The following is a 13336-nucleotide window of genomic DNA, read 5'->3' as shown; positions in this document are numbered from 1 at the left end:
CAATCCTTCCAACTTCTTAAAAGGGCCACCGATATTCATATCTTGTACTTCCTCAGCTACTTCAATCTTTGAGCTCTGTTATTCCATTGACATCGCCCCTCCCAAAGTCACTGAAGACTTTTAATTCCAAACACAGTCGGCTTTATGTTCTCATCCACTCCAACTTGTCCCAAGTATTAAGGCTGGGCCATTTCCATCCCTCCCACCTCTGATCCCCACATCCCTAAATAAAACCAGAGGGCTGATCATTTCCCGCTGCGACCAGAGGAGAGCCTCTAACTCCTCAGCCTGGTTCTGTAAGACCTCCACATCCTGGCCCCGGCCTAACTGCAAGTCCCTCTCCCATTCCTGGGGCTCCCACTCTCACGCCAAACTGGGTTTCCTGCCATTCCTTGTATCACTGTTACCTCCCACTTTGTCCATATTGGTCCTTCACTTGGAATGCCCTCCTCTCGTCCCAACACAGTCACAGTTGTCCTCAGTCAAACAGATTCAAATCTTACACCCTCCCTGAGGTAACTCAGATTTGTCTAGATTCGAGTTCAGCCCCCACACCCCCCCCGCCCCCCCCAGGCACTTTGTTAGTAGCACTCCATGACAGCACAGTGGCTGTAAATGGGACCTGGTGAAGAGCATGGTGCACGGGTCTTCCCTGAGACCGCGAGTCCCGCAGGAGGGAGATGACATCTCACTCGTGGTTAGAACCCCACAGGGCCTAACACCCAGAACTTCCCATAACAGGGCACAGAAGAGCTTGGTAAATGTGCATCAAATTGAACCCAGGAGATTAGAAACCATTTAACGCTCTCCTTTCCAAGTTCCTCTTATCTCGTCACAGGACCTTAAATTCTTTATTTAGTGCATACATGCATAAATGCACTGTCTAAAGCAGTGGTCGCCAACCTTTCAGATCTCACGAACCGTCAGTGGTCCGCGGGACCACCCGTTGGCGACTGCTGCTCCAAAGGTTTCCTTAAACCAGCGGTCGCCAACCTTTTGGACCTCACAGACCACCGGTTGGTGACCACTGGTCTAAAGAGAATACGTCCATTTTCTGACCACTTACTCGGGTAAGAACATTACATAGTATTTCATGTAACTGATGCAACAATTCCAAGAGGCAGAAGCCATCTCCATTTGTAAGACGGAAAAACTGAAGCTCAGGAGAGTTAAGTGACAAACTGAAAGTGCTCCTCCGCTACCACGCACAGACTGTCCAAGTCATTATTGTTCCTTGGACATTTCGTACTTCAGATTCTCTTCTTCTCATTTTCCTCTGAATCTACAGTGAGGAGGAAATGATCTGAAGAGTAAGTACTCTGAGGGTCACAGGGGGAGATCATAAATCCAAAACCGCATTAGGGTGTCTCTATGAAAGTTACTGATGACACTTGGAATAATACTTGAGTTATCCCAAAAGGCCGAAAACAAATTGGTCTTGAACAGTTGTACTGCACCCGAAATCAAACAGGATGAAATCCAACAACTCCCAGAAAAGATCCCAATAACCGCCTGCTTTTAGCCTCACAGACATCAAAATGATCTGGTAGCTAAGAAGTAGCCTACAGCCCAGCCTGAGTGTACTCCTAGGACCCAAGGTGCCCAAAGAATAAGGACTTTGCGTGAGAGCAGGTTGGCAAGAAGGAAGAACAAGCGATTTGGCAAGCTCTAAGTAAGTGCTCCCTTGGATTTGCCTAACTTGGAGCCGAGAGTAAAGCCATGGAAAGCTGCCATCTTTCTGTGTTGCCACAGGGGGCAGGCAGCATGCCAGAAAGAGCACTTTAGAGTCAAAGTGCCCTTGTTAGTATTTAAAAAAAAAAAAAGGGCCCAAAATGGAGTCACTTTTGCTAAGCCACACCAAGACTTAGTACTAACCTAACTGCAGTTTCAGCCTCTCCCAGGAGTGCAATTTTAAATCCCTCCGTCTAGCTGTAACCGGTTTGGCTCAGTGGATAGAGCGTCGGCCTGCGGACTGAAAGGTCCCAGGTTCGATTCCGGTCAAGGGCATGTACCTTGGTTGCGGCACATCCCCAGTAGGAGGTGTACAGGAGGCAGCTGATCGATGTTTCTCTCTCATCGATGTTTCTAATTCTCTATCTCTCTCTCTTCCTCTCTGTAAAATCAATAAAATATATTTTTAAAAAATAAAAAATAAAATAAATCCCTCAGTCTAGAATTTCCTGACCAACACTAGTGAAGTAACCTGCCTCTTCAGGCCCCCCGTCTTCCCCTAAAGGGAAGATGACTTCGCCTGAAATAATCCACTTTTTAAATCTCTTCTTCCCACCCTCTTTCTGCCCTTCTAGTTGCTAGAAGGGACGCTGTCCGATTCACAAATCACTTGATAAAGCCAAATAGATCTTCAAATTGACACGGTTGAATTTTGTTGTTTAACATTAGCAAGCTGTTTAACTTTTCTGAGTTTCCATTTCCTCAGCTGTAAAAGTAAAGGATAATCATATTTTGTCACAGAACTCTGTTTAAATGATAAAAATAGGATGACATCTATGAAGTGTCTAATCCAGTAATTAGGACATAATAGTTGTCAGTTAATGAGTGAAAAGTCAGCAGCCAGGGTCCCACGGATCATTTTCAAATGTATGCAATGATGAATTTCTCTTCCCCGGTTCCTTATTCACTTGTTTATTGAAAAAGGAGCTTCATATGAAAGTAACCCCACAGGGTGATCTAAACATTAATCCCTAACTGGACAGGTCATGGTGGGTAGAGGTGCCCCAGGCCTAGAACTTCCTTAGTAGAAGGTTTATCTTTGCCTTAAGCAAGTCCTATTCTTGTGCATCTAGGTTAATAAACCTTTGAAATGACAGAGTAATCTCTTTTCCCAGACCCCTCTAAAGCTTAACCACCCTCAAGATAGCACATCTTCTTGTTAACTGTCACGTAATCTAATCCCTGCCCTGCTTTTTCCCACCTCCATGTAATCTTCCTTAAGTTCCCTCCTTAATTCCAAATGTATAAAAGGATCTGCAAACTGACATTCTCCAGAGCATTTGAGATCTCGCTTCCCAGCAATGTCCTCAGTTTGGCTCAAATAAATTCATAAGAATTCTCTACAGGTTTGGGCGTATCTTACTTTGACAACACACAGAGCCCGTATTGTTCTCCCTGTCATGACCTCATTAATAAGTCCTCATTGACAGAAGTCCTTGGCTCACCAGCCCCACAGTCCTGCTCTCCTGGAGTAGAACTAGTATGTGAGCCAAAGCACAGCAGTCTGGTCATCAGAAAATAGGGCCTCTGCCAGTAAAACACAGGCACCGAACTCAGCTGAGACTGGTCAACCCTCAGTAAGGTCATGCCTCCCTTGTTAGAAAGGAGAGATGCATAAACGCCACATAACTCTTACCTCAACTGGGGGCGTCTCTCCCAGCAACAGGTTATTAAAAATGGTAGCGTAATCACCATTTAGATTCATCAGTTCTTCATGGGTGCCCCTTTCTGTAATACAGCCCTCTTTCATGAAGATCACTTGGTCACAATCAGCCAGGTACTAGAGACAAAGGCAGGGATGACAGGTGTTACTGATATTTGTGCAAATATTCCAATCACTCCTACCTTAGTCTAGCACTTCCCACCTAGAAGCGATTGAGCCCCCCAGGGGACATCTGGCAATATCTGGAGACACTGTTGGTTGTTATAATTGGGGAGAGGGGTACTACTGGCCATCTAGTGGACAGAGGCCAGGGAGGCCTAGGACAGCCTCCCACATCAAAGAGCTATGTGGCCCATGTGTCAACAGAGCCAAGGCTGAGAACCTCTGCTCTAGTTTATTGAATGTAGTTCCCAGTACAGTTCCTCCAGTTTTTGATGTAAATCTCCTGGTGGAGCCACAGGAGCCTTGCATTAGGCTTCACCTGTTACTACAGTCAGAAGTACACACAATTACTGACTTTCTGTGGCAGGATGGGAGTTAACCCCCAAACCTGACAACATATGCAAAATAGATGGCAACATTCTTGAGCTGCTCTCCAAAGTGGCTGCTTGTCATGGAGTGACAGAGGGAGAAGACCTTGTTTTCCCTGAACAGTTCCTGCTTAAATTAACATAAAGCTTTCCATACTAGCTTTACCTACCCTTTCCTTCACTTACTGATTTGTATGTAAAAGCTAACACGCTCCAAGGATATCTGATGCAGATAGCCAACCTGGTACAGTGGTACAACGAGCTTTATTGCTACAATGGGCCAGGCGGCTATTTGCTGAGGAAATGAACACTGATGGTTCCAGGAACTTCTAGAAGACCACAGGGTACCTAGAAGGACCAAGCCCCCTTCCTGTCTGATTTCTCAGGACACAGTGGGTGGCCTGGGGAAGGAAGAAAGCACCATACCTGTAGCTGGTGGGTAACAAACAGAACCGTCTTGGACTTGAGGTGCTTCTGGATAGCACTGTTGAAGATGTGGTTGCCCACATGGGCATCTAAGGCACTGAGGGGGTCATCCAGGATGTAGATGTCCCGGTCACTATACAAGGCTCGGGCAAGGCTGATCCTTTGGCGCTGCCCACCACTCAGGTTGGCTCCTCGCTCGCCAATCTATAGGAGCCCAGAAAGCATAGTGGAGCCGCCAGCTCAAGTCCAGAACTGGGTTTAGTGACTACCCCAGTCACCACTCTTCTCCTCCACCCAAAGCGGCATCTTCTACTGAATTCCCCGCCTGGATGAGTGGCCACTATGATCCTCCGGGGCCCACAGAGGGGAGTCGGCCTAGATACCTCCTTCGCTCCCTCAATCATCTGGTTACTAATCAATCCTCATCTGGCCTTGCCACCCCCTGGACACCCTACTCCAGCCCATTCTCTATGGGCAGAATCAGCTTTCCAAAACATAAAGCCAACCATGAACAACCTTCCTTAAACTCTTCAAAAGCCCTGAAGGATAGAATTTAAACAACCAAACTCGGCATACAAAGCAGGTTCCCAGCATCTCTCAGCGTCCATTGCCAATCTCCCAGCACACCCTGGGATAGAAGCCATTAAATTGTGGATATATTATGAACACACACGACTAATGTCACACCTTCTCCTGTACTATTCCTGCTCAGTTCTGGCATCCTCTCCTCTGAAAATCCTCCCCCATCTCTTCCTTACTAACATCAGCTTATTTTGAGCCTCATGTGTGGGTGTCCTATCCTCTCCACTTAAGCTTTCTGAGGGTGCAAGTTATTGTCTTATTCCTTTACGTTCCCAACACCCAGAAGTGTCTGCACATGCAGCTGGCACACAACAAGCACCTGATGAAACATTACTAAATGGATAAGTGAATACATCCATTGTAAAATAGTAATGGGCCCTGTAATTTTAAAAAATCCTTTCCTTAAAAAAACATTCAGTTAATGCAAAGGTTTTCAAACTTGAGCAGAATTACCTGAGGACTTGTAAAAACAGGTTTTTGGGCCCCACCCCCAGAGTTTCTGATTCAGGAGGTCTGGAGTGGGGCCTAATAACTTGCATTTCTAACAAGTTCCCTGTGTCACCGAATGCTGCTGATCTGGGCACCTTGATTTGAGAGCCGGTGAACTAATTAAACCATTCATAAAACCTGAGGGATTTAACTGACGTCAGCTGAAACACAAGTGCCAAGCCCAGAGACCTCCGGGCAGGTCATGGGAGATGTCTCAGGACTCAAAAAGCCAGTTCCAAAGACACAGCTCTGGAAACTGCTCCAGGGCAGAGAACCAAAGAAAGGGATTTGTGCAGCGGTCTCTTTCTTTCTGATGGGGGAGGGCTCTCTACAGACTGCATCGGAGCAAGGAGGTTGGCAGAATGAGGTTCAGGGAAGAAGCTCAATGTGCACATGCTTGACTCATGGTTTTAAAGATGAGTAGCGCAGAGAACACAAACTCTGGACCAAAAATGGGATTTTGTTTATAATCCACCTGACAGCCCTAACCGGTTTGGCTCAGTGGATAGAGCGTCGGCCTGCGGACTCAGGGGTCCCAGGTTCGATTCCGGTCAAGGGCACGTACCTTGGTTGTGGGCACATACCCAGTGGGGAGTGTGCAGGAGGCAGCTGATCGATGTTTCTCTCTCATCGATGTTTCTAACTCTCTAGCCCTCTCCCTTCCTCTCTAAGAATCAATAAAATATATTAAAAAAATATATAAAAAATATAAAATCCACCTGACATATGAAATATTTATATGCTTAAAACAGGTAGTGTTGATACGCCTGCCCCAAGGCATAAATGCTTTCCTAACATAAAGTACCAGTGAAAGTGGATCTCACTGTGTAGGTTTTTCTCCCACGCATTTAAGATGCACTCCTAGGAGGTGGCTCCAGCAGAGCCCTGCCACTCATCTCCCAGGATCCTCTCTGCTACATAGACACCCCCATCGGGAGCAGGCGGCTTGTACCTCAGTCAGATCACTGTTGGGGAGAATGGCCAGGTCAGGCCGCAGGCAGCAGCTGTTCAGCACAGAGTTGTATCTGAAGAAGATAAAGAGACCTAGCGTCAGGGACATGGTTGGAGTTGAGCCTGTGGCTTGGGTGCCCTGCATCTCACACAGCCTAGACAGAAAGCATGACAGAAACCAAGCATTCCTTGCCTTTCTTCATCAAATTCCTTCCCAAAGAGGATGTTGTCTCTCAGCGTGGCATTGAGGATCCAGGCCTGTTGGGCCACATAAGCGAAGGTTCCACCGACTGCAATGCTGCCCTCTATAAGCGTCATCTAGGGAGACAGACATCATCCAATAGCATCACAATGCAAAGCCATCCCCCTAAAGCCAACAGAACCCCCCACATTCCACAATGAAGTTGGAAGTTTTGGCAGTTTCCTTGGTTGCTTTTTGGACCCAAAACCAGACCCCACCTTTGTTCCACAGGGAGCTTCAGCAGCAAAGAAAATCAAAGGTCTCCTTGCTTATGTGCGATGGGAGCCCAGACAACCCATGACTTGAATGAACCAACACTTCATTCAGCAACCTATGGGCTACTTTACATCCTTTCTTTCTAAAGCAGTGGTTCTCAACCTCGGCTGCACATTAGAATCACCTGGGAATCTTTTTAAAATGCTGATTTCTGGGCCTCATCCTCCAGAAATTCTGTTTCTTTGTTACTAATGTGGCCCCATCCCATAACAAAGAAACAGAATTTCCGGAGGATGAGGCCCAGAAATCAGGATTTTAAAAAGATTCCCAGGTGATTCTAATGTGCAGCCCAGGTTGAGAACCACTGTTCTAAAGGCAAACGGTTTTAATTAAGGGAAGCACAAGCGGAAGGCCCTTTCAGAATCCCCTGGGGAGGATGCTGTAAGGATTTACAGCCTCAATTTTAGGGCAGGCCAGCTCATCTACAGAATTAATCCAGGCTATTAGCTAGATCAGCTGCTTCTGTAAAATGAGGATCAAAGGGGGGGAAAATCCCAGTTCGACATCAACTGGTATTACAGAGTACCCATACAATGATGGTGAACCCTCCCCTCCAACACGAAGAAACTGCATGATGACCTGTTCACTTCGAATTGTTTTCAGTCAGGGTAATTGATATGAATTGATTTCCCCATTTTACCTTGTTTCAGGGTTCCTTTTGGGACTGATTGTTGACAATTTGTCTTGCGTGAGGGATGCTATAACTTGGAACAAAGTTTCATTGACCAGTCTGTGCAGTCCTTGCACATAAAGCTTGTTCTCTCAAACACTGTAATATACAGTGTCCACATACAGGTGATCGCTAAGCTCCCTTCAGACACAATGCTGTGAAGGGGTGGGAATGTAGTGGGGGATGGGGTTGGGGCAGGGAGATGCAGATGAAGGGTTCATTTTGTTTCTACCTTTCCTGATCCTCTCCAGGAAATAAATTCAGTTTTTCTGAGGCCTTTGCTAAGTAAAGTCCAGAGAAAGAAGCAAAAAAAATGCCAAGGACAATAACAAAATCTTACCTGGCCTAAAATGGCTGAGATGAGAGAGGTTTTTCCACTTCCCACACTGCCACAGATTCCAACCAGTTTACCCTGGAATAAAACACAGAGCAAGAGAGAAGGTCATTAAAGGACTACTGACCACTCACCTCCAGGGACTTCCTATTTCTTTGAGGAAAAACACATCAACTACAGTCCATCAATATGGAAACTGCCTTCCTGATCACCAAGCAAGTCACTGAACTCTTTTCTCCCTTGTCAGCCACCTACTTCATAGGGTTTCTGTGGAGATACACTAAGATAACAGATGTGTAAGCTTTTGCAAAAATGAAAGATGCTAAGGTATCCTATATCACTTTTAAAAAGACCCAACCCCTTTCCTGTTTTGTTGGTAATCTATGTTTTTTCAAAATATATTTTTATTGATTTCAGAGAGGAAGGGAGAGGGGAAAGAGAGATAGAAACATCAATGATGAGAGGGAATCATTGATTAGCTGCCTCCTGCATCCCCCACATTGGGGATCAAGCCCATAATCTGGGCATGTGCCCTTGACTGGAATCAAACCTGGGACCCTCCAGTCCGCAGACCAGTGCTCTATCCACTGAGCCAAACCAGCTAGGGCAGCAATGAATGGTTTTTTATTGTTTATTTTATTGTTGTTTTTAGGAGAACAGAACTCTTAAAAAATTATTTTATTATGATTTTTTTCTATACAGACTATACATTATTTTCAATAAAAACTGTTTACTGTTGCTCCCACTTTTCTACAAAACATTCCCAAGAATTGGAGGAATCTCTATACCACCAATCCCACATAAAAGGGGAACCCACTCCTGTGATTAACTGAATATCCTCAGGCAAAATAATGGGCAGTGTTAAAAGTTCTTAAGAACAGAGATGATTTCACAGGGCCGTTAGTTTAGAACCTTGTACTGGATGAAGGCTCACAGAAAGGAAGGAGTGAAGAATGGTGGGGTAGAAAGACCATGGGTTCTGGAGGCAAATGGGTCTCGATCTGAATCCCAACTCCACCAGCACTTGACAATTGTTGGATCTTGGCCTTGTTGCTTAAACGAATACTGTCTCTCTCAATGGGCTTTGAGCAACTTGAGGAAAGGAATTATCCTTGTAGAACCAAGGAGTGTCCAGTACTTAATAAAAGTATGTGGGACAAAGTTTTTGTTGTTGTTTTTTTAAAAATATATTTTATTGGTTTTTTACAGAGAGGAAGGGAGAGGGATAGAGAGTTAGAAACATCGATGAGCGAGAAACATCGATCAGCTGTCTCCTGCACACCCCCTGCACACATTGGGGATGTGCCCGGTACCAAGGTACGTGCCCTTGACTGGAATCGAACCTGGGACCCTTGAGTCCGCAGGCCAATGCTCTATCCACTGAGCCAAACCGGTTAGGGCTGGGACAAAGTTTTTGATATGGTCCACGAGTTTGAAAGATTATAGCCTGGTAGTAACGAGGAGACCAAATCACAGGTTCAGTCTCTGCTCAGGTCAGTTAGATTTCCACAAAGAAAACTCTGCTCTGATAATGGACTGATGACTAAAAGAGACATCAACAGTGAAGTGAGACATCAGAGGACACTAAGTTCCCTTCCCCTCCCTAAAGGGGGGGTCTGGAGAATTATGGTCTCTCTTCAAAGAGGTCTAGTTCTGTGAATGTGGGCTCTAAAGGGCAGAACGAGGATCAATAGAAAGTAGGAGAGTGAACATCCATTGACTATAAGGACTAACCCTTGAATAGAGCTGATTAGCAGTGTGATAGAGCTGCCTCACTAAACAAGATCATCGCTATTCAATAAGAAGCCTGTTAAGAGTTAACTGAAGTAAAAAAGTGACTTGAGCCAGCCAGCATGGCTCAGTGCTTCAGTGTCAACTTATGAACCAGGAGGTCACAGTTCAATTCCCAATCAGGCACATGCCTGGATTGCAGGTTCGAGCCCTAGTGAGGGGGCATACAGGAAGCAGCCAAACAATGATTCTCTCTCATCATTGATATTTCTATCTCTCTCTCCCTCTCTGAAATCAATTTATATAATTACACACACGCGCGCGCACACACACACACACACACACACACGCACACACATTTTTTAAGTGACTTGAATGCCCTCCAAACAATCACCAGTTGTTTCCAGTGGTCTCACCTGGGACCATCTCCCCCTCTTGGTCATAGCTTTCAAGAGCTGGGAGCTTTTCATTCTCCCTGCAGTCTAGCTCTGGGTCTGTGTGACGTGTTTCTAGTTAGTTGCTGACTTGATAAACACATTGGAACCCAGCACTCCCTACTTCCAGTGATGTAGGTAAACATTTTTTTACCACTGCCCTCAGTCCCAGGCCCCCTAATGTTCTCCTGGATTAACTGTTCTCCTTGCCTCCTTCCTGTTTCCCTACAAACTCTTCTGAATACAGAAGCTAGAATGTTGGTTGCTCTCATATATAAGTCAGGTCACATCATTTTTCTGCTCCAAACCCTCAATGGCTTCTCGTCCTACTCAGTCAAGCCGAAGTCGTTACAGGAGGCTCTGCATCTAGCTCCCTGTCTGCCCTGGGCATCTACTACTCTCTCTCCTTTGCTCCCTCTGCTCCAGTAACAGGCCTCAGGGTCTTTGCGGTTTTGTCCTCTGCCTGGAATGCTCTTCTCCGCCCGATATTCACATGACTCATTCCCTCACCCCCGCAGGTCTTTCCTCAAATATTACTTTTTAAAGGAAGCCTTTCCCTCAGGCAACCTATTTACATTGCAACCACCTGCTCCCTGTCCCAGCACTCTCTACCACCTCTTCTCACAGCCCTTATCACCCTTTGACAGACAATATACAGTATTCTCCCCTCCCCATGGTTTCACTTTCTGTGGTTTCAGTTCCTTGCAGTTAACTGTGGTCCAAAAGTATGAAATGGAAAATTCCAGAAATAAACAATTCATAAGTTTTAAACAGTGTGGCGCTCTGACTAGTGTAATGAAATCTCATGCAGTCCTGCTCTGTTTTGCTCTGGACATGAGTCAGTCCTTTGCTGAGATCTACTCTGTATACACTCCCTGTTCATTAGTCACTTCAACTCTTTTCATGTCTCTTTCCATATCAAAGTGCTTGTGTTCTCTTATTTTACTTAAAAAGTGCAAGAGTAGTGGTGCTGGCAACTTAGATATGTTCAAGAGCAGCTGTAAAGTAAGTGCTTCTTGTAAGTGAAAAGGCAAAAATTCTCGACTTAATAAGGAAAAATCGTATGCAGAGGTTACTAAAATCTACAGTAAGAGCAAATCTTCCATCCTTGAAACTGAATAAGGAAAAAGAAATTCATGCTAGTTGTGCCGTCCCACCTCAAACTGTAAAAGTTGTGGCCACAAGTGCATGATAAGTGCTTAGTTAAGATGGGAGAGGCATTCAAGTTGTGGATGGAAGACATGAACAGAAAACGTATTCTGAATGGCAAAGTGTTGCGCCAAAAAGCACTGAGCCACATGAAGCCTTCAGCAAGGGATCCCTGAAACAAGGGATACCAAGCCATTTCCTACAAGTAAGGGATGGTTACATAGATTCCAGAATAGGTTTGGGGTAAAAAATAGAAAAATTACTGGAGAGAGACCCACCTAATTCACTTACCTTTTATTAGAGTACAGTGCATAACTGCTCTAGTTAGTTATTATTGTTAGTCTCTTACTGTGCCTAATTTATAAACTAAACGTTACCATAGGTATGTACGTACAGGAAAAAATTACCAGGATTCAGCACTATACGTGGGCTCGGGAATTTACAGGTTCTTGGAACACATTCCCCACTCGTTTGCTGTCTTTGCCACTAGAATGTAAGCTCCAAGAGGGCAGAGGTGTCTGACTGTTTGGATTTTCCCTGCTAGACCCCAGCCCTGCAACAGTGCCGGCAGAGTTGGCCATGAAAAAATGGCTGTTAAATGAGTGAATGTATACTTACATCCGGGACCCTGTGTATGAAGTAACCTCAACATGGTTCTGACTCCCAGTCATATTCTGTGCTTTAAACGCCTTGAACCAGGACTGTCTGTCCCAGCCACTCTCTAAAGGAGGGCCTCTGAGAGATGCCAGTCCTGTGTGCCTGGGCTGTGAGATCACACACCACAACGATCCTTTACTTGCGTTAAAAATAAATAACTATAACCAAATTGTCAATAATAACAACACTGAGAATTCCTGTTATGTTCCAGGCTCTGTGTTGTGAATAGCCTATGGGTAATGAGAAGCTTACACAGAGCTATAATAACCAGAAATAATTATTACAGCTCACATACAACTACAATCACCAGAAACCTACTCAGGGCAAAATCTTGGAAAACCCACTTGAATGTTTCATTTCCTTGCTTATAAAATGAGTATCTCATGAGACTAGTTGTTATTCATATCTATTGTTAAATACCGAAATATTCCTCTTAGAGGTGGAGCTGGCTAGAATTGCTCATTGATTCAAAACCACTCCCAGCCACAAAACAGAATTTTGCTAAAAGGAACGGCAGCTGCCTGCTTGTGCCACAGTGGACACCTGGGAGGCGGACAGGGCCTGGGGAGGCCCAGCGGTTACCTCTTCGATTTCCAGGTCGATGCTGTACAGTGTCCTCTGTAGGCGGAGGCTCCCCAGGTGGACAGGCTTGCCCTCTTCCTCCTCGGGACTGGGCCGCTCGTCGCTGTCCAGGAGGAGGTGGCCCTTCTGCTCCGCCAGCGCCGCCTGATGCTCGGTGCGCTCCAGCTGCCTCGCCTTCTCTTTCTTGGCCCTGGCAGCCCTCTTGTCTTTTTTCGTTTTGGGGGTCAGCTTGGGTGAGTTCTGGATACTGGAGTGGGAGGAGTCCCATGCCAAGGTGGCATTTTTCATCTCTATCTTGATGTGAGGACTGGCTGGGTTTTTCTTTATCATGTGAACCTCTTCCATCAGAAACAAACTCTGATAGGAGTTGTGAGAGAGGTGCAAAGATGAGACACTGGATCAAGACCAGGGAGACAAGCCTAGGGCGTACACTCACGTAGCAAAACACATCAGGCTATACAGTGGAAGAAAGCTGAAGGGCAAAAGGTAGCTCATTAGTGTAGCCCTGCCTCAGGCCCAGCGAGAGGTCACGGGGGTGTGGGGACACCCTCAGGAGGAACAGGACCTTGTCAATGGCCCAACACTCTACACTACCAATTACATGCCAAACTAGTTCCTCGCTTTCTACCAGTCTATGTGACCAAGAGCATTTAACTAGCCCATATGCCAGCCCTTGTTCCCACCCATGAGTTGCTGAGTAGCAGTGGGAAAATGCAAGCAGAAAAACCACGGGGCGTGCTGCTGCCTACACAGACCCTCATCACTGCTTCCCTTGCAGACCACCCCTGCAGAACCTCAAAGCCTGTGTGCTTCCCTCACCCACAACATGGCACATGTCTGGGGGAGAGGCTGAGCTGAGACAGTGCCGAGGCCTCGCACACTGAGGTCAG

The 13336-nt window shown here is 45.9% G+C and overlaps 1 protein-coding gene across 2 annotated transcripts in view; it reads right to left on the bottom strand.

Annotated features, from left to right (window-relative positions):
* Nucleotides 1–13336, bottom strand: part of ABCC5 (ATP binding cassette subfamily C member 5) — a 91225-nt gene that overhangs the window by 28192 nt on the left and 49697 nt on the right. For both annotated transcript variants that reach the window (XM_070406703.1, XM_070406704.1), the window contains exons 11-16: nt 12447–12803; nt 7900–7971; nt 6566–6690; nt 6374–6446; nt 4351–4554; nt 3368–3511 (exon numbers count right to left, since the gene is read on the bottom strand). In XM_070406703.1, the coding sequence (XP_070262804.1) occupies nt 3368–3511; nt 4351–4554; nt 6374–6446; nt 6566–6690; nt 7900–7971; nt 12447–12803 (975 nt within the window). The remainder of the gene's footprint in view (nt 1–3367; nt 3512–4350; nt 4555–6373; nt 6447–6565; nt 6691–7899; nt 7972–12446; nt 12804–13336) is intronic.

This window comes from Myotis yumanensis, unplaced genomic scaffold (assembly GCF_028538775.1).
Source record: "Myotis yumanensis isolate MYYU_CA2020_CCGP unplaced genomic scaffold, mMyoYum1.0.hap1 SCAF_2, whole genome shotgun sequence".
In the NCBI taxonomy this organism is placed as follows: Eukaryota; Metazoa; Chordata; class Mammalia; order Chiroptera; family Vespertilionidae; genus Myotis; species Myotis yumanensis.
Note: the sequence above shows the minus strand (reverse complement) of the source record. Positions and strands in the feature narration are given on the sequence as shown.